Below are 20144 nucleotides of genomic sequence, written 5' to 3'. Positions count from 1 at the left end.
AAAATCATAAGGGGCCAGTGCAGTGGCTCACACCTGTAATCCCACCACCAGCACTTTGGGAGGCCAAGGCATCACTTGAGGTCAGGAGTTCGAGACCAGCCTGGCCAACATGGTGAAACCTCGTCTCTACTAAAACAAAACAAAACAAACAAAACAAAACTTAGCTGAACATGGTGGCACATACGTGTAATCTCAGCAGGGGAACTGCTTGAATCCAGGAGACAGAGGTTGCGCTGAGATGGTGCCACTGCACTCCAGCCTGGGCGACAGAGTGGGACTCTGTCTCAAAAAGAAAAAAAAATCATAAGGAAGAGAAAATATATTTATTCAGTAAGAGGAGGTGGATCATCATAAAGGTTTTCATTCTCATCTTCACGTGGAGTAGAATGAGGAGGAGGAGGAAGAAGAGGGGTTGGTCATGTTGGTAGAAGCGGACGTATGCTGTTCAAACTATGCTGTTGAAGGGTCAGCCGTGCCTTTCTTCTGCCTGCAGGGAATGGTAGACTGAGGCACAGCCTCATCTCAGCCTTTACTTCATGAAACAATATTTTAGATCTGTCCAGGGTTGCCAAGTTTCTGAAGTACTTAGTGAAAATGTAGTAACTAATACATTTTATTATGAAACTGAGGATTAAGACCTCCTTCATAACAAGCCAATGAGATACAAATAGTATAACACAAAAGAGTCAATAGTTTTATAAATAGTTTATCTATATGAGGCAGGATTTCTGACATCATTTGTTATTACTGTGGTTTTGGTGGATGAGAGTATATCTTTTTTTTTTTTTTTTAATAGTCTTTTTATTTAAAAAATTTCTAACTTCTAAACTGTAAGAGTGGTGCACTGAACTCCCTCAGGCTTTTACCCAGGCCCACCAATCGCTCGTGATTTGCTGCGTTTGTTTCTGCCTGCTCTTTCTCCTTCTCCCTCTCTCCCCGGTCTCTCTATATATCACAAACACACGTGGGTATTTATACATTTTGTTATTGTCATTTTCATCATCACATTTTGCTAGAGTATTTTGAGAGTAAGTTGTAAACATTGTAACCTTTCTCTGAAATGCTTCACTGTGGATCTCCCCTCCCCTCCCCTCCCCTCCTTCCCTTCCCCTCCCCTTTTCTCTTGTTTTGGAGAGCACCTGTGTCTTGCTATGTATTGCCCAGGTGGAACATGGACATGAACTCCTGGGCTCAAGTGATCCTCCTGCCCCAGCCTCCCCAGTAGCTGGGACTACTGGTGTGGGACCTCCCTCCCTCCCTTTCCTTCGCCTCCTGCTCCTTCTACCTCTCTCTCTCTCTCTCTCCCTCTCTCTTTCTCTCATTCTTTCTGTCTTTTTCTTTCCTGAGTCCCACTCCGTCACCCAGATAGGAGTGCAGTGGCTCTATCTCGGCTCACTGCACCCTCCGCCTCCCAGGTTCAAGTGATTCGCCTCTTAAGTAGCTGGAATTACAGGCGCATGCCACCACACCCGGCTAGTTTTTGTATTTTTAGTAGAGACAAGGTTTTGCATTTGGGCCAGGCTGGTCTCAAACTCCTGGCCTCAAGTGATCCTCCCGCCTCGGCCTCCCAAAATGCTGGGATTACAGGTGAGAGCCACCGTGCCCTGCCTCAGTGTGGGTCTTCTAAGACAAGAACATTTTCTTTCATAAGCCACCGTGTCTGTGTGTGCACTTAAAAATCATCTTAGAGTCAGAGCACTTTGGTTAAGATGTCATTTGGCTCATTTCTCTGCTTCTGGTAGGTAAATTTCCAAACGGTACAAAACTGATGTTTTCCGGGAGTGATAAATACAGATTCTTATGGGGGCTAGCCTATGATATAAAAGTGAGACTCAGACAGAGTACATACAGTACTCATGACATGTATGTATGCCCCACATAAACATTAAACACACCAATCCTAGACCAAAAAAAATCTGAAATAAGAAAAAAGAAAAAAAGGCCAGGTGCGGTGGCTCACGCCTATAGTCCCAGCACTTTGGGAGGCCAAGGCAGGTGGATCACAAGGTCAGGAGATCGAGACCACCCTGATCAACATGGTGAAACTCCATCTGTACTAAAAAAAATATACAAAAATTAGCCAGGCATGGTGGCAGACACTGTAGTCCCACCTTCGTGGGAGGCTGAGGTGGAAGAATCACTTGAACAGGGAAGTGGAGGTTGCAGTGAGCCAAGCTTGTGCCACTGCATTCCAGCTTGGTGTCAGAGCAAGACTCCGTCTCAAAAAAATTAAAACAACAACAACAACAACAAATATCTGATGGCCAAATTTGTCAGTTGGCTCAACAGTTTGCGGCTTTGGATCTATTGTCAAAGCTCCCGTGGGGTGGAGTGGCTACAGCTTCCCTTGGAAGCGCCGTGTTATAGTTAAGAAATTCTCCCTTCAGTCCGAATGCGTGATTGAGATTTCTGAGAGGCAGCGGCTGCAGTGGTGGATCGCACGTGTGCCAGGCTGTGTGTGAATCCCACTTCCACCGTTTGCTAGCGGTGTGATCTTGGGAACATTTCTTAACCTTTCTGTGGTTCATTTTTCCTCATCTGTAAAATAGTACCTGTTACACAAAGCTGTCATAAAGAAGAAGTAAAGAAGAATATTGAAAGCACCTTATACCAGAGGCCGGCACACAGAAGAAGACACTGTAGACTGGATTCTGCTAATGCTAACCTGTTGGCTAGAGGATCTTTTTTTTGAGATGGAGTTTCACTCTTGTTACCCAGGCTGGAGTGCTATGGCGCGATCTTGGCTCACCGCAACCTCTGCCTCCTGGGTTCAGGCAATTCTCCTGCCTCAACCTCCTCAGTAGCTGGGATTACAGGCATGCGCCACCATGCCCAGCTAATGTTTTGTATTTTTAGTAGAGACGGGGTTTCACCATGTTGACCAGGATGGTCTCGATCTCCTGACCTGGTGATCCACCCGCCTCGGCCTCCCAAAGTGCTGGGATTACAGGCTTGAGCCACCGCGCCTGGCCTTAGAGGCTCTTTTTACCTCACATCCATGCAGACCATGATCCTGGTATAAGGGGATAGGGATGTGAGGACTCTTCCTCCTGGAACATCTAGAAGGAATGTTCATTCTTGAGCCAGAAAGCTACTTAATCTACCTTTCTCTCGGTGTGAGTGACTTTCTTTTGTTCTCATCCCCATTTTCTTTTTCTTTTTCTTTTTTTTTTTTTTTTTTTGAGACAGAGTTTCTTTTTTTTTTTTTTTTTTTTTTTTTTTTTTTTTTTTGAGACAGAGTTTCGCTCTTGTTAGTAGAGATGGAGTTTCACTATGTTGGCCAGGCTGGTCTTGGACTCCTGACCTCAGGTGATCCACCCACCATGGCCTCCCAAAGTGCTGGGATTAGAGGGTCAGCCACCGTGCCCGGGCCTCATCCCATTTTCTACTTACCTTCCTTGTCAGACTTCTCCCCAGCTCTTAACTCTACTTCCCTAGTGCCCAAGAGGTCACTGCTGAATATACTAACTATACCTGATCCCTGGCAAGTTATTTAATGTCTTTGAGCTTGAGTTTTCTATCTGTGAAGTAGGGATAGTAATAGTACCTACCTCATAGGTTGTTGTGAGGATTCAGTGAGTTAGTATACGGGCTGCTGTGTCAGAACAGTGCCTGGCACACGGTAAGTGCGGTGTAACTCTCGGCTACTGGTTAGGATGCGCATTCTCTTTAACAGTCATATTCCTCCACAGTGTACTCTATACTTGAGATCTAAATTTTCTTTTCGTTGGCTCTCTTTTGGAGTTTTTTGTTCCCCTTTTTCTCCTCTGCAAGTATTCTTACTAAGATCGGTGGCCTTTTTGTCCAGATCTAAGATTCCGCTTATTCTCTTAGCCTTTTGTAATATTTTATTTTTCATTAAAAATATTTTTTTGAGATGGAGTCTCGCCCTGTCGCCCAGGCTGGAGTGCAATGGCGCAATCTTGGCTCACTGCAACCTCCACCTCCCGAGTTCAACGATTCTCCTGCCTCAGCCTCCCGAGTAGCTGGGAGTACAGGTGTGGGCCACCACACCCAGCTAATTTTTGTATATTTTTAGTAGAGATGAGGTTTTACCATGTTGGTCAGGCTGGTCTCGAGCTCCTGACCTTGTGATGCGCCCGCCTTGGCCTCCCAAAGTGCTGGGATTACAGGCATGAGCCACCACACCTGGCCTCTGTAATATTTTATTTATTTATTTATTTTGAGACAGGGTTTTACTCTGTCACCTAGGCTGGAGTACAGTGCCACAATCTTGGCTCACTGCAGCCCCAACCTCCTGGGCACAAGCGATCCTCCCGCGAGTAGCTGGGACTATGGGCACGTACCACGACATCCAAATAATTAAAACAATTTTTTTGGTAGAGATGGGGTCTTGCCATGTTGCCCAGGCCACCTTCTGTAATATTTTAAACTGTAACAACCTGGCCAGGGTTACGCCTATAATCCCAGTGCTTTGGGAGGCTGAGTGGGAGGATCACTGAGTCCAGGAGTCCATACCAGCCTGGGCAACATAGCGAGACGCTGTCCCTATTACAGAAAAACAATTTAGCTGGGCATGGTGGCGTGTACCTGTAATCTTGGGTGCTTGGAAAGCTGAAAGCAGGAGAATTGCTGGAGCCCAGGGGTTTGACGCCGCAGTGAGTGTGATTGTGCCACTGCACTCCAGCCTGGGTAGCAGAGCGAGACCCCATCCCTTCAACCCACCCCCAAAAAGAAGAGAAAACTATAGAGATTATTTTGCAGCCAGAAGCATGGGGGCATGGGACAGTGAGGAGGTTATTGGAGAAAGAGAAGTGGAGATGAGGAGGGAAAGGAGGGAGCGAGTGGGAGGCATGGACTGAGGACCCGGCAGCAGAGAGCTCGTGATGGCGGGTTCTGCAAAGCGGCCAGGCACGGGGGTGGCTGAGTGCGAAATGAAGCTGGTAGTTACAAGCAGTTTCGAAGAAGTATTGTGATTAGTGAAAGGAAGCCAGGAAGTAGAGTGGTTGAGGGTGGTGAAGCACCTATCAGATTTTTTCGAGATAAAGAAGGTGTCTGAATGTTTTAAGGCAAAAGAAGAAACAGCTAATAAAGAAAAGAATGAAGATAAGGGCGAGGTAAGTGTGTCAAGAACAAGAGCTGAGTGTGGAAACGAAAACCTAAGAGGGCTTTGCTTCATTGAGGAGGAGCACTTTATTTCTCCAAGGCTGAGAGCACAAGGCAGGAGCTGTAGCACGTTCCTCTGAAGCAGTGCAGTCAGCGACTGTCAAGGTGACGTGAGGATTCATCACAGCACCCAGTGATCGTGCGGTTCACATCTGTTGAGTGAAATGGGTGAGAAGGACGTCTTCTGAGATGAAGGCAGTGGGTGCTTTGGAGCTGGGGGCAAGAGATGATCCAGCATAGCTGTTGGGAGGGCGTTTGCTAGGAAATCAGACAGCTGAAGCATTGCTAGGCAGCGCGGGCCACATTTGATGCTGGATGGGGTGCATTTGTAGTAGGCCATGTTTTTAAAAAACTGTTATATTTATTGCAGCAGTGCTTTGCAGGAATAAAGAAAGCGAAAATTAGAGCTGTTCAGGGCTATGGATTAACAGCAGGCAGGATGACAGGTGAGGGAGCCCAGAGCTGAGGTGGTGACCAGGGCCATCTGAGTGGCTGAGTGTGGAGTGTTGAGCAGCCACGTGGAGATGATTCACTGCGAAGCACTGCCCCGTGAGTGAGCCCAGGCCAGGCTGGTGAAGGCGGCACCCAGCCGACCCGCAGAAGGGCGGAGGGGCATCAGCCGCTGTTGATTCAGTCACTGTGGTGGGCAGCTTGTCACACAGCGGAAGAATGCAATGCCTTGCCACACGTTGGCGGAGCGTGGCAGGAGCCTGAGACAAGGGAGCCTGGGACAGAAGCAGAGGTCAGTCAGCTGCAGAAACCGAGCAGGTGGGGAAGAAGAGAGGGGGCCTCTGGGGGCACCCGGAAATCCTCAGCACGTCGGGAGAAGTGCAGGTTTGGGAATGCGCGTGCGAGGAGGAGGCGGGCCGTCTTGAGCTCTTGCGCCTGGCGGCAGGTGGTGGTGGTGTGAGGTGACGGAGGGGCCCGGACACCGCCCAGGTGTGAGGTGACGGAGCCCGGACACCGCCCAGGTGTGAGGTGACAGAGGATTCCGGACACCGCCCAGGTGTGAGGTGACAGAGGAGCCCAGACACCGCCCAGGCGTGAGGTGACGGAGGAGCCCGGACACCACCCAGGCGCGAGGTGATGGAGGAGCCAGGACACTGCTCAGGTGTGAGGTGACAGAGGATTCCGGACACCGCCCAGGCGTGAGGTGATGGAGGAGCTCAGACACTCCTCCGACTGTCCCACCTTCTGTCCTGTTCACTCTCAGCAGAGGACCTTGCCTTGTGCTACTCAGAGGACAGAGAAGTCTACAAATGTGACTTTCTTCATCATCCCATTTCCAAAGACCAACGAGGGATACAGATATGAATTGTAGAAGACTTGAGGTGCCAGATCAGTCACGTGACTTTTCCGAGTCCGACGAAATCTTGTACTCCTACTTGTCAAGACCAATGAAAGGTTTAACGTTAGTAGTTTCCGTGGCTTCTTTCATCTCTTATATTATACAATGAGTCTTCAGTCAGCCCTTCAATCAGCTGTTGGAAACTGCAACTTTAAAGGAAACGATGTATAGCAAGTCTTTGAATAATGTTGTTTTGTTACAAAGTTGATGAGAAAAAAAATTGGTTTTGTTCTATGTCTCTTTGCCGGTGGCTGCAGTTCCCAAGAAGCCAGCAGTGATACTCAGAGGAGACTTGCTGGGAGCCCAAGGCTGAGTGCAACCTTGGGGAGAAGCCGGAGAGGGGAAACACTGTGGTCACGAGCGGGCCAGGCCTGAGATGGACGCATCCGTGTCCCCGCCAGGCTCAGCCACAGCACAGCTTCCAGAGCCCCAGAGCTCAGTGCAGAGATCAGCTTTCCACAGGTGGGAGGAACCTCGTCCAGTGCAGCAGAGGACAGGAGAAAAAGATGGGTGAGCTGGGGGATGAGTGTCGGTGGACAGGGTGAGTTCTTGAGCAAGTCATGGTATTGTTCTTTAGGCCACTGTAGCCTCGTCAGCAAAAAAATCTTTGCCTTTTTTACTTATATCATCAGGCCTTTGTGATTCGGGACTAGAGAGAGAAGTTGCTTCATGCCTGGAAGACGTCACATCACAGGCTTTGTTTTCTGTGCTCTGCCTAGGCAAATGGGACAATCTCCCTGGATTCGCTCAGGAGAGAAGAGGACGCTGGTGGGTTCTTCATCGGCGGGTGGGGGGAGGGAGAGTGAAATTTCCTGTTAGGGAAGCACTTGCCATCGTCTCTCTGGCCGCAGCTTGCAGGCAGTGGGACCTAGGGTCGGGTGGCTGACTGCCAAGTGCGTGGCCCAGGCCTTCCCGTCTCAGGAGGCCACCCTTCCAGGGAAAAATGCCCTCATCCGCCTTCTTCTTTGCACTGCCTCATCCCCAATAGCGTTCAAATATGCTCACATCGTTCTGCTCTTCAGTGTCAACAGAGAAAAAAATCCTCTTTAACACGTTCCCCTCCAGACATCCCTCCCCTCCCCTTTACTTCTGTTTGTGTTTTTGGGTTTTAGTGTGTGTGTGTTTTTGACGTGGGGGTCTGTGTCTTGCCCTGGCTGGAGTGCAGAGAGCAGTGGCATTCACATCCCGATCTCCCCCCACTGCGCCCCCTCCTCCCTGGGCTCAGGCCTCCTGAGGAGCTGGGACTACAGGCCCCGGCAGCATGTGCGACTTCTCCCCTTCACTTCTTAGATCCCCCTTGACACACTGCAATATGACTTCTCCTCTGCCTTCAACAGCGACTGCCCTTGTCAAAATCATAGCTGATCTTTTTCACTACCTCCAGTGATATTTCTCAGAATTTCTCTTCCTTGACCCCTCAGCAGCATTGGAAAGCCGGGGATGACTTCCCATCTTCTTTTTCCTCAGCTTCCATGCCACGGCCCTCTCCTGGATGTTCGCTTAGCTCCCTGGCTCCTCCACGGTCTCTCAGGCAGATGCCTCTTTCCTGGATCATTCCTTGAATGTGGGTACTCCTCAGAGCTCTTCCTCATCTTTTCCAGCCACTACGCTCTGCTTAGAGGAGCTCTTCTCCTCCCATGGCTTCATGACCGACCTGCCTCTCCAGCCCAGATCCTTCTGTACTTCACACTCTAATGAGCCTCAAGTCTGTGGCTTGATTTGACCCCACTTGTAAGCTAGCAAGTTAGCTTGTTACTGTTTGATGGATGTTGGCATAAGACGTGAGACTTCTGGGTCAGTGACAAAGGACTTCATTCCTCCTGGCACAGCAGGCAGCATGAGCATCAGCTTGTGAGTGACAGTTGCTCCTGCCCTCACCTTTTCATGGCGATGGGCCCAGCTGGATGCCTGCACAGGCAGTGGGTGGCATTACAGGAAAGGGACTCTGAGCCTGGGGATAGCTGCTGCTGTTACAGCAGGCAGGAAGCAAGCCTGCCCTTCGGCCTGGAGGAAGATACTATGACATCTCCTGGGGCTGCTCACTGTGACATAACCCTGAGAGGGGGCCAGGGTTTTCGTGGCGTAGCCAGCAAGAGCGAGAATGTGGGAAATTCAATGTTGGGGCTGCTCACTGCGACATAACCCTGAGAGGGGGCCAGGGTTTTCATGGCGTAGCCAGCAAGAGCGAGAATGTCGGAAATTCAATGTTGGGGCTGCTCACTACGACATAACCCTGAGAGGGGGCCAGGGTTTTCGTGGCGTAGCCAGCAAGAGCGAGAATGTCGGAAATTCAATGTTGGGGCTGCTCACTGTGACATAACCCTGAGAGGGGGCCAGGGTTTTCTTGGCGTAGCCAGCAAGAGCGAGAATGTCGGAAATTCAATGTTGGGGCTGCTCACTGCGACATAACCCTGAGAGGGGGCCAGGGTTTTCGTGGCGTAGCCAGCAAGAGCGAGAATGTCGGAAATTCAATGTGTCCCAGATTGAACCCTTCATCTCCCTCCTCCCAAACTTTTTTACTTCCTTTTTAAAATTTTTCTTTATTTTGAAATAAATATTTATTATGACACGAATTTTCATACCTTACATTTGCTTAATACTTTTTTCTAGACAGACTCTCTGTCACCAGGCTAGAGTGCAGTGGCGCCATCTCAGCTCTGCAACCTCCGTCTCTTGGGTTGGACATTATTTTATTTATTTTGAAAATTTATTAGTATTTCTCTTAGAGACAGGATCTCGCTCTGTCACCCAGGCTGGAGTACAACTGCAGGATCATAGTCCACTGCAGCCTTGAACTCCTCGGCTCAACCTATCCTCCCATCTCAGTCTCCTGGGTAGCCGGGACTACAGGCACATGCCACCACACTCAACTAATTTTTTAAATTTCTTGTAGTGATGGCGGTCTTGCTGTGTTGCCCAGGCTAGTCTCGAACTCCTGGCCTCAAGTGATCCTCCCACCCTTAGCCTCCCAGAGTGCTGGGATTACAGATATGAGCCACCGTGCCTGGCCTGTTTCTGCTTCCTCTTTCTGAACGCAGTGATTGATATAGTCCTTGGTTTCGGTAACTCATCACCAGCCGATAAGTCATTCTTAACTCTTCTGCCCTCCCCCTCTCTCATGTTTAGTTGTTCATGAAGTCTGATGAATCCTTCTTACTATCTCTTAGGTTTATTTGCTCTTCCTACCCCTCACTGCCCATTCCTTGGTCAGACCACTGCACCTCTCTTACTTGTTTCAGGCAATAGCCTTTTATCATGCAGCCAGAATATTCATTTTATTAAGTTTTAAGTTTTTTTTTTAATTAAAAGTGTTTTTAGAGACAGGGTCTTGCTGTGCTGCCCAGGCTGGAGTGCAGTAGCCATTTACAGGTGTTTATAGCTCACTGCAGCCTTGAACCCCTGGCCTCCAGCATTCCTTCTGCCTCAGCCTCCCTAGTAGCTGGGACTATGTTTTTTAATTGAAATGTATGGGCTGGGGGCAATGCCTCATGCCTGTAATCCCAGCACTTCAGGAGGCCAAGGTGGGTGGATCATGAGGTCAGGAGTTCAAGACCAGCCTGGCCAGTGTGGCGAAGCCCCATCTCTACTAAAGACACAAAAAAATTAGCTGGGTGTGGTGATGCCTGGCTGATTTTTTTGTGTCTTTAGTAGAGATGGAGCTTCACCGCCTGTACTGTAGTCCCAGCTACTTGGCAGGCTGAGGCAGGAGAATTGCTTGAACCTGGGAGGCGGAGGTTGCAGTGAGCCAAGATCGTGCCACTGCACTCCAGCCTGGGTGATGGGGCGAGACTCCATCTCAGAAAAAAAAGTACATATTTATTGGTTTGTAATTCAAATATTCAAAAGATAGATGGTGAAAAGACTTCCTCCAGCCTTTGCCCCTGCCACCCGCGCTCTCCAAAGCATTCTCCACCCTCCAGTTAATGTTCCCAGCTCCTCGTGTATCCTAATGTTAATTCTGCACCCGAGGTAACGTTTTATACTAGGTTACACAAGTACCGTATGTGCAATGATGACACACATTTCCATACCTTACATTTGCTTAATTATTTTTTCAAGACAGCCTCGCTCTGTCGCCAGGCTAGAGTGCAGTGGCACCATCTCAGCTTACTGCAACCTGCGCCTCCTGGGTTCAAGCGATTGTCCTGCCTCAGCCTCCCGAGTAGCTGGGAATGTCTCAGAGAGGAACAAGGAGCCGTACGTTGCTGAGCAGCATGGTGTGATTCTCATTTTCTCCTTATCTGCTCTCCTCTCACGGTCTGACTCCTGGTGGAAGCTCTTTTCTAGAAATGCCCTGTCCAGAAGGAGTTTGCATAGTATATCTTTGACATTTTCTGGTAGCCACATTTTTTTTAAAGCAAAAAAGAAATAGGTGTTAAAAGAAAAACTTTAGACAAATTGAATTTAACAGAACTTAATTGAGCAAAGAACCGTATGAGAATCAGTTCACCCCTCCAAAAAAAGGAAAGCGATGTACAGAAATGGAAGTGAGGTGCAGAAACGGCCGGGCTAGAAGTTGGCCTCCTTTGTTGGAACAGTTGGCTGGCTGTGATTGGCCAGATCGCTGTGACGGGGGCGTGAGTGGGTTGTGTCTGTTATAACATCCGGTTAGGCTGCAGTTCACCATATATGCAGAAACCTCTAGGTCAAGCTTCAAACATGTAAGGAGGCAGCTTTAGACTAAACTTACAGGCTGGTGCAAAACTAATTGCAGTTTTTGCCCTTTTAATGGCAAAACCTGCAGTTTTGCATGAATGCAGTACTTTAACACAAGTAAAATTAATTTTAATAACATATCTTGTTTAACCCAATGTGTCTAAAATGTTATAATCTCAACATGTAACCAGCATTAAACATTATTAATGGGCCGGGCATGGTAGCTTATACCTGTAATCCCAGCACTTTGGGAGGCCGAGGCGGGTGGATCACCTGAAGTTGGGAGTTCGAGACCAGCCTGATCAAGATGGAAAAACCCTGTCTCTACTGAAAATACAAAAAATTTAGCGGGCCTGGTGGCACATGCCTGTAGTCCCAGTTACTCAAGAGGCTGAAGCAGGGGTATCGCTTGAACCCGGGAGGCAGAGGTTGCACTGAGCCGAGATTGCGCCACTGCACTCCAGCCTGGGCAACAAGAGCAAACTCCATCTCAAAAAAAGAAAAATTATTAATGAGCTATTTTGCATTTTCTTTTTCATACTAAATTTTTGAAATCAGTATGTATTTTACACGTATAGCACATTCAATTTGTAGTAGTCACATTTCTAGTGCATAACAGCCAGATGTAGTTGGTAGAAAGCACGGGCCTAGAATTTGTCTTTTCCCCCACCTTGTCTCAAAATCTTTTTTTGGGGGGGGTAATTAAAAAATCGATATACCAGAGAGATCCAAGATGGCTGATCACTAGCAGCTCGGGATTGTAGCTCCCAGTGAAAGCGCAGAGAACGAGAGGACGCCACGCTTTCAGACGAATTTTTGTGGCTCACACACCAGGAGATTCCCAGCGGAGGAGCCCCACGGGTCGCCAGCGCGACTCTTGTGGCCGGCTGCGCGGTTTTGCCGCTGCCTTGGTGCAGTGGTTCTTAGTGCAGAGTCAGAAAAGCACCATCAATCATAACACCGCTGTTTTGGCTGGCACAGTGGGTTGCTCAGATTTTAGCGCTGGGAATCAACAAGTTGGACGTCCACTCAGAAACCCAATTGTAAAGACGGTAATTATAAAGACCACAGATGGATAAATTTATAATGAAGGGAAGAAAACAGCCTAAAAAGGCTGAGAATACCCAAACTCAGAACGCCTCTCCCTCTACAGGGGATCACAGTTCCTCATCAGCAACGGTACAAGGCCTGATGGAGAACGAGTGTGTTCCATTAACAGAAGCAGCCTTCAAAAGGTGGATGATAAGAAACTTCTGTGAATTAAAAGAACTTGTTCTAACCCAATGCAAAGAAACTAAGAACTTTGAAAAAAAGGTTTGATGAAATGTTAACAAAAATACACAATTTAGAGAGGAATATAAGTGAATTAATGGAGCTGAAAAACACAACACGAGAACTTCGCGAACTATGCACAAGTTTTAACAGCCGAATCGATCAAGCAGAAGAAGATATCAGAAGTTGAAGACCAACTTAATGAAATAAAACAAGATGACAAGATTAGAGAAAAAAGGATAAAAAGGAACGAGCAAAGTCTCCAAGAAATATGGGACTATGTGAAAAGACCTAATCTACGCTTGATAGGTGTACCTGAATGTGACGAAGAGAATCAATCCAAGCTGGAAAATACGCTTCAGGATATTATTCAGGAAAACTTTCCCAACCTAGCAAGGCAGGACAATATTCAACTCCAGGTAATACAGAGAACACCACAAAGATATTCCTCAAGAAGACCAACCTCAAGGCACATAATCGCCAGATTCACCAGGGTTGAAATGAAGGAGAAAATACTGAGGGCAGCCAGAGAGAAAGGTCAGGTTACCTATAAAGGGAAGCCCATCAGACTCACAGCAGATCTCTCAGCAGAAACCCTACAAGCTAGAAGAGAGTGGGGGCCAATATTCAACATCCTTAAAGAAAAGAACTTTCAACCCAGAATTTTACATCCAGCCAAACTAAGCTTCATAAGCAAAGGAAAAATAAAATCTTTTGTGAACAAGCAAGCACTCAGAGATTTCATCACCACCAGGCCTGCTTTACAAGAGCTTCTGAAAGAACCACTACACATGGAAAGGAACAACCAGTATCAGCCTTTCTAAAAAATACCAAAAAGTAAAGAGCATCAACATAATCGAGAATTTACATCAACTAATAGGCAAAACAGCCAGCTAACATTAAATGGCAGTATTAAACTTACATATATTATTATTAATTCTAAATTTAAATTGACTAAATCCCCCAATCCAAAGACAAAGACAGGCAAAAAAAGCCAAAACCCATCGGTATACTGCATCCAGACCCATCTCACATGCAAGGATACACAAAGACTCAAAACAAAGGGATGGAGAAAGATTTACCAACCAAATGGAGAGCAAAAATAAATAAATAAATAAAAAGCAGGAGTTGCTTTAAAGCAACAAAGATCAAAAGAAGCAAAGAAGGATATTACATAATGATAAAAGGATCAATGCTACAAGAAGAGCTAAAGATCCTAAATATATACACACCCAATACAGGAATACCCAGATATATAAGACGTATAAAGAGACTTAGACTCCCACACAATAATAGTGGGAGACTTCAACATCAATTTTAGACAGATCAGTGAGACAGAAAATTAACAACGATATCCAGGATTTGAACTCAGATCCAGAACAAGTAAACTTAACATTTATAGAACTCTCCACTTGAAATACACAAAATATACACTCTTAGTACCACATCACACCTATTTACCGGTTTAAATGAAATATTGGTTGGCTGCTTGTTTGTTATTTTCTTCCCTCATTTTTTTTTTTTTATGTCTCTATTATTAAGCACAATTATAGGCATACCTATTTTTAGACTACATTCTAGCCTGGGCAATAAAGCAACACCTCCGTTCTCTCTCCCTCTTCCTCTTTCTCTTTCTTCCTCTCCTTCATTCTTTTTTTATTCTTTTTTTTCTTTCTTTCTTCTTTTTTTTTTTTTGCCCCCCCCTTTCGATATACCATGGTTGTACATATTTATGAGGTATATGGGCTATTTTGATTCGCGCATACAATGCGTAATGATCAAGTCAGCGTAATTGGGATATCCATCACCTCAAACATTTATCTTTGTGTGGAGAACATTATAATTCTTCTCTTCTTGCTATTTTAAAAATACAATAAATTATTAATTTTAATTTTCCTACTATACTATCAAATACCGGAACTTATTCCTTCTATCTAATATACTTTTGTATCTGTTAACCCAATTTCTCTTTGTCCGCTTTTCCTCTTCCCTTCCCAGCCTCTGGTAACCATCATTCTGCTCTCTACGTTCCTGAGGCCAGCTGATTTAACTCCAGTAAGAGTGGGAATGTGCGATTTGTGTTACCCTCCTTCAAAACTCTTACCTGTAAGGACTTTCTTCCCCTCTTCTCTTTTTTGCCTTCCCTTTTGTTATGTAAGTTAACACAGCTTTATTTATTTTTATTTATTTTATTTTATTTTATTTTATTTTTATTTTATTTTTTTTTTTTTTTTGAGACGGAGTTTCGCTCTTGTTACCCAGGCTGGAGTGCAATGGCGCGATCTCGGCTCACCGCAACCTCCGCCTCCAGGGTTCAGGCAATTCTCCTGCCCCAGCCTCCTGAGTCGCTGGGATTACAGGCACGCACCACCATGCCCAGCTAATTTTTTGTATTTTTAGTAGAGACGGGGTTTCACCGTGTTGACCAGGATGGTCTCGATCTCTTGACCTCGTGATCCACCTGCCTCGGCCTCCCAAAGTGCTGGGATTACAGGCTTGAGCCACCGCGCCCGGCCTATTTTTATTTTTTAGCATTACGGCATCTGACTCAATAATGCAGCTGTTATTCTTGTTCCGTGATTCTGGAGTTTAAGCAGGCTTCTGAGTCGCATACTGAAAGGCCGAGAATGTTGTGGATATAAATCTGTGAATACTTATCAAACCATATTTTTTTCTCTTTGCCTCATTAACTATTTATTGTAATGTATACAACAGCCAGTCTGACGTTAGAATAACATATTTACTACATTGGTGTTACCTAGTTTTATGGGGATACCTCTAGGGCCTTCTGGAAAGCGTCTTATAAAAAGTTTTTCATTTCTACTAATACTATCATGTTCAGATCCTGCCTAGATGAGGGACATAGGCATGAAAAACAATGCAGAAATGTTGAGAGTAAGGTACTCAGGGACGTTTGAAATATAGTTGACAGGCGGGGTGCAGTGGCTCTCTCCTGTAGTCCTAGCATTTTGGGAGGTTGAGGCAGGTGGATCGCTTGAGCTCAGGAGTTTGAGACCAGCGTGGGCAACATGGTGAAACCTGTCTCTACTAAAAACATAGCCATGCATGGTGGTACACATCTGTAGTCCCAGCTACTCGGTAGGCTGAGGTGGGAGGATCACCTGAGCTTGGGAAGTTGAGGCTGCAGTGAGCCGAGATTACATCACTGCACTCCAGCCTGGGCAATGAGAGCTTTCTAAATAATAATGAATAATAATAATAATACCCTTGCTACGTGAAAAAAAAAAAAACAAGAAAAAAGGGAAAAAAGGAAATATACTTGATGTAAGGATATTGCATGTTTTGTTGGCCCTTCATTTATTTGGAAGGAAGATCAGTAAGTGAAAAGAATCCTATATTCCACAGTTATTGACTATAATACCACTAAAATTATCCAGAATGGTAAAGAAATTAAATATTCTAGTGAAGTGATTGTTTGTGAAATTAAATTAACAAACATTACAACTTTAATTTTAATAATTTTGAATGGAAGTATTTCATAATCAATTACAACCCCCCGTCTTAATATTCGGAGAGTGTTGAATAGCATGTATACTTTTCTTAGGTTCTTTGTTGAACTGAACTGCGTTATTCTGGGGCAGGGAGAGGTAAATAACTAAGATTTACTGAGTAGCCGCTCTGCCAGGAGTTGTGCTTTGTATTACGATGGCTCTTGTTATTTAACCCGTAGTGTCCCCCAGCCCAGTTCACGGAAGTCACTGTGTTTTACCTACTGGGTAGGCTTATACACACGTTAATTAGGTAGGTGGCCTGCCCTGTCTAGTAAGTCACAGAGCTGGTATTTGAACCCTAGCAGTTTGGTACTAGAGGCCATGATTTTAACACTTGGATACTTATGTAAACTTCACCTCAGCACTCTGGGGTAGACATTATCACCCCCATTTTACAGGTGTGGAAACTGAGGCTCAAAAAAGTTAAGTAACACTTCAAGTCAGCTGGTATATGGCTAACATTTCTTTTTTTTCTAGAACTCTTTTACATTGGCCCAGGTAAGGCTTGCATTTGCCAGTCAATGAAACCGTTTCTTTCGTCTTTCTTTGGCTCGCTTATCCTCCCTTTTCTTTCTCCAGAAAACATCTTTTGTAATCATGAGGCAATATTGGAGTGATTGGGTTTCCCACGTTACAAAATGTGCTCTGAGATCATTTGGAGAAACATAGGCTTTGCAGAGTTTATATTCTGAACCCATTGAAAACTTTGTTTTCCAGAGAGATTGGAACAATTATCAGGTCATTGGGATGCTGCCCTAGCGAAGGAGAGCTGCACGATCTGATTGCAGAGGTGAGTCGGGGAAACGTTTCACTCAGCATTCTCTCCTGAGACAGCTACTCCTTGTAATTAGCAACAACCCTTCCTGAAACTGAAACAATGCCCTAAACTACTGAATACGCTCAGTGGAAATTCCAGGATAACTATTCATATTAGCCAGCCAACAGGATCTGAGAGAATTAAGAGCAGATCTTGAAGAAATGACGATGAACAAGTAGCATGTAAAGAACCCACTTTAGAAACGATCCTTTCTGTAAAATTAGTTAAGCAACGCCAGCAGATGCAAGGGGTTGACCGTCTGCGGAAAGGCTACTGACAGATGAAAGGAATACAGTAAATAATGCCAGTTCAAAGGGGAGAGAAGCAGAAATACAGACAGTAAGGAATTTTTATTTATTTGAGGAAATAACACTATTTTTTTCTTTTGAGATGGAGTTTTGCTCTGTCGCCAGGCTGGAGTGCAGTGGCGCGACCTTGGCTCATGACAGTCTCCACCTCCCGGGTTCAAGCAATTCTCCTGCCTCAGCCTCCCGAGTAGCTGGGACTACAGGCATGTGCCATCACATCCAGCTAATTTTTGTATTTTTAGTAGAGATGGGGTTTCACCATGTTGGCCAGGATGGTCTTGATCACTTGACCTCAGTATCTGCCCGCCTCAGCCTCCCAAAGTGCTGGAATTACAGCCGTGAGCCACTGCGCCCAGCCAAAACTAACTTTTAGAACAAGTAGTAAACAGAATAAATATTAAGAGTGAACTTTACATTGACCAGAATCTAGGCATTTTAAAGACTAGGCATGTGTAACAGTGGGGATGAGTTGGTGAAGAGAATGATCTGATAAAGCAGTGTGTGAGCAGCCCGACATGAGAGCGCTTCATGCTCTGTTTGACTGTCCATAAAGGTCTCTGATCTCATTTCAAATGCAGCATTTGGTTCAACAAAACAGAGACCTTAAGGGGAAAAGGCTGCCTGGAGAAGCCAGGAGAAGAATCTTTAGAGCATTGCTTAGCTAGCCACAAAGATTTTAGTGGCGTCTGGGGATGACAAGGGGGATAAGGGAGACAGGTAAGGAAGGAGAATTTCATCTTTTTCTTTTGCACCTAGCACAGTATTTGCTTGTTCCATATTAAGTTGGAGAGAAGAAATTGTGACCTTGGGTGAGTCACTGAACCTCTGTTGGGTATCAGTTTCTCCATAATAATAACTACTTCAAAGTTTGCTTCAAAGATAAATGAAAGAAGGTACAACAATACGTGTTTTGAATCCTAAAGCATTATAAAAAGTTAAGGAATGAAAGATTAGAAAGATGATTCTGTTGACAGTTATTAGCACCTTGGTGACTAAAAAGCAGTATCAATTTTTTTTTTTTTTTTTTAACGTTTTTTTTTTTTTTTTTTTGAGATGGAATCTCACTCTGTCACCAGGCTGGAGTGCAGTGGTGCAATCTCAGCTCACTGCAACCTCTGCCTCCTGGGTTCAAGTGATTTTCCTGCATCGACCTCCCGAGTAGCTGGGATTATAAGTATATTCCACCACGTCCAGCAACTTTTTGTATTTTTAGTAGAGATGGAGTTCCACCATGTTAGTCAGGATGGTCTCGATCTCTTGACCTTGTGATCTGCCCGCCTCAGCTTCCCAAAGTGCTGGGATTACAGGCATAAACCACCATGCCTGGCAGTATCAATTTTTTTAAGCCTTTAGAAATATTCAGTAAAGGAATCTAAGTTGTAAGAACACATTGTTTTTACATTTTAGGATTCAGTAAAGCTATTTTTACCAAGAGGAAGAGAAAAAGTTTGTTTTTCCTGAGTTGATGCTCACATTAAAAAAAAATACTGATTACTGCCTTGAAGGGTTTATGCACGAAGCTGGAATTAGTGTTAGGGAAAAGCAAGCTGGCATGCGGAAGAGCTAAGAACTAGAGGCTGACTTCACAGTGAAATCATAGTCATCATATGCTCAAGAAAGTAAGCAGAACAATAAAGAAAAATAAAAATGCCTCTGAAGGTCAGAGGAGGAGAATCTCTAGAGCCTAGTCCCTTTATGGTTTGTTTGTATGTTTTAATCTCTGTCAGGAGTCAGCAAATCATGGTGCCTGGCCCAATCCTGCCCACCACCTGTGCATGTAAATAAAGTTTCATTGGAACACAGCTAAACTCATTTATTTATATACTATCTGTGGTTGTTTTCTGACTACAAGGGCAGAGTTCGGTAGTTGCAACAAAGACCTGTGACTTGGAAAGCTTAAAATATTTACCATCTGGCCCTTTGCAGAAAAAGCTTGCCAACTCTTCATCTAAGGGTTTCTGTGCCAAAAGAGAGCAAATACCACATCTAGAACTGGAAGATCTGAGTTCAAGCCCCACAGCCACCACTTATAGCCATGTGGCCTTTAGTGAGCCACTTAATCCTTCAGAGCCTGGTTCCACATCTGCAAAAGGAGTAATAATATGAAAATGTTTTTTATGAGTATTAAATTTAATAACTGAGGAATCAGCTGTTACTTAGTAGGCACGCAGTACAGATTTGAGTTTGTTTACACTCCAGGTGGCTCTCTAGGATAATATCTCCACTGGTTTGGGCAATTAGCCACAGTGGGTGCTTAGTTCTTAAGTTTTATTTTATTTTTACCCTTTTTTAGGCACATGACACAACCTTTGAAATGCAGATATTTAGAATACTTACATACCCATAAGTGGTCACTGAACTATTAAGCTCTGTAAATATTTTTCTGTATTTGTATACCAACACTATTTACTCTAATTAAATTGTAGTGATAAACAGCTTTGGGTACAACTACCTTTTAAGAACTTTTCCAAATAAATTTGAATTCATAAATACAAGTATGTATTTGTACATACTTAAATACATTAAATAGTTAATATATGTAAACACATTTAGAAAATCAAAGCCCCATAAAAGTCACCATCTAGGGGTAAATGTCATATTGCTAAATGTTCTGTAATAGTTTGAGAGATCAAACTATTTAGCTGTATGTGTGTATATGCTTTAATATTGTTCTATAAGGCTGGGTGCAGTGACTTGCTCCTATAATCCCAGCACTTTGGGAGGCTGAGGCAGGTAGATCACTTGAGGTTAGGAGTTTGAGACCAGCCTGGCCAACATGGTGAAAACCCATCTCTACTAAAAATACAAAAAAATAGCTGGGCGTGGTGGCACATACTTATAATCCCAGCTATTTGGGAGGCCAAGCGGGGAGGATCACTTGAACCTGGGAGGCAGAGGTTGCAGTGAGCCAAGATCGTACCACTGCACTCCAGCCTGAGTGACAGAGCAAGACTCTGTCTCAAAAAAAAAAATTGTTGTATAGAAAGCTGAAACCTGTGCACTCTCTCTGGTTGTCACGTACTTGACTTTTAGTGTCGACACATTCTTTTCTCTTTAATTTTTATAACTTTCTTTTTTTTTTTTTTTGAGACGGAGTTTCGCTC

At 44.9% G+C, this 20144-nt stretch overlaps 1 protein-coding gene across 6 annotated transcripts in view; it reads left to right on the top strand.

The window, feature by feature from the left end:
- The window catches only part of EFCAB2 (EF-hand calcium binding domain 2), a 143465-nt gene that overhangs the window by 65610 nt on the left and 57711 nt on the right, over positions 1-20144 (top strand). For 5 of the 6 annotated variants that reach the window (XR_005200895.1, XR_005200896.1, XR_005200894.1 and 2 more), the window contains exon 3: positions 16633-16705. Coding sequence is in view for 3 of the 6 variants with exons in the window: in XM_017532090.2 (XP_017387579.1) it covers positions 16633-16705 (73 nt within the window). In the remaining 3 variants the exon portion in view is untranslated. Of the gene's footprint in view, positions 1-5683; positions 5870-16632; positions 16706-20144 lie in introns of those variants that run through there. The other variant, XM_017532089.2, reaches the window with a different exon arrangement.

The sequence above is a fragment of the Cebus imitator genome, unplaced genomic scaffold (genome assembly GCF_001604975.1).
Source record: "Cebus imitator isolate Cc_AM_T3 unplaced genomic scaffold, Cebus_imitator-1.0 Scaffold75, whole genome shotgun sequence".
NCBI lineage: Eukaryota > Metazoa > Chordata > Mammalia > Primates > Cebidae > Cebus > Cebus imitator.
This window is presented reverse-complemented; position numbering and strand designations above follow the sequence as displayed.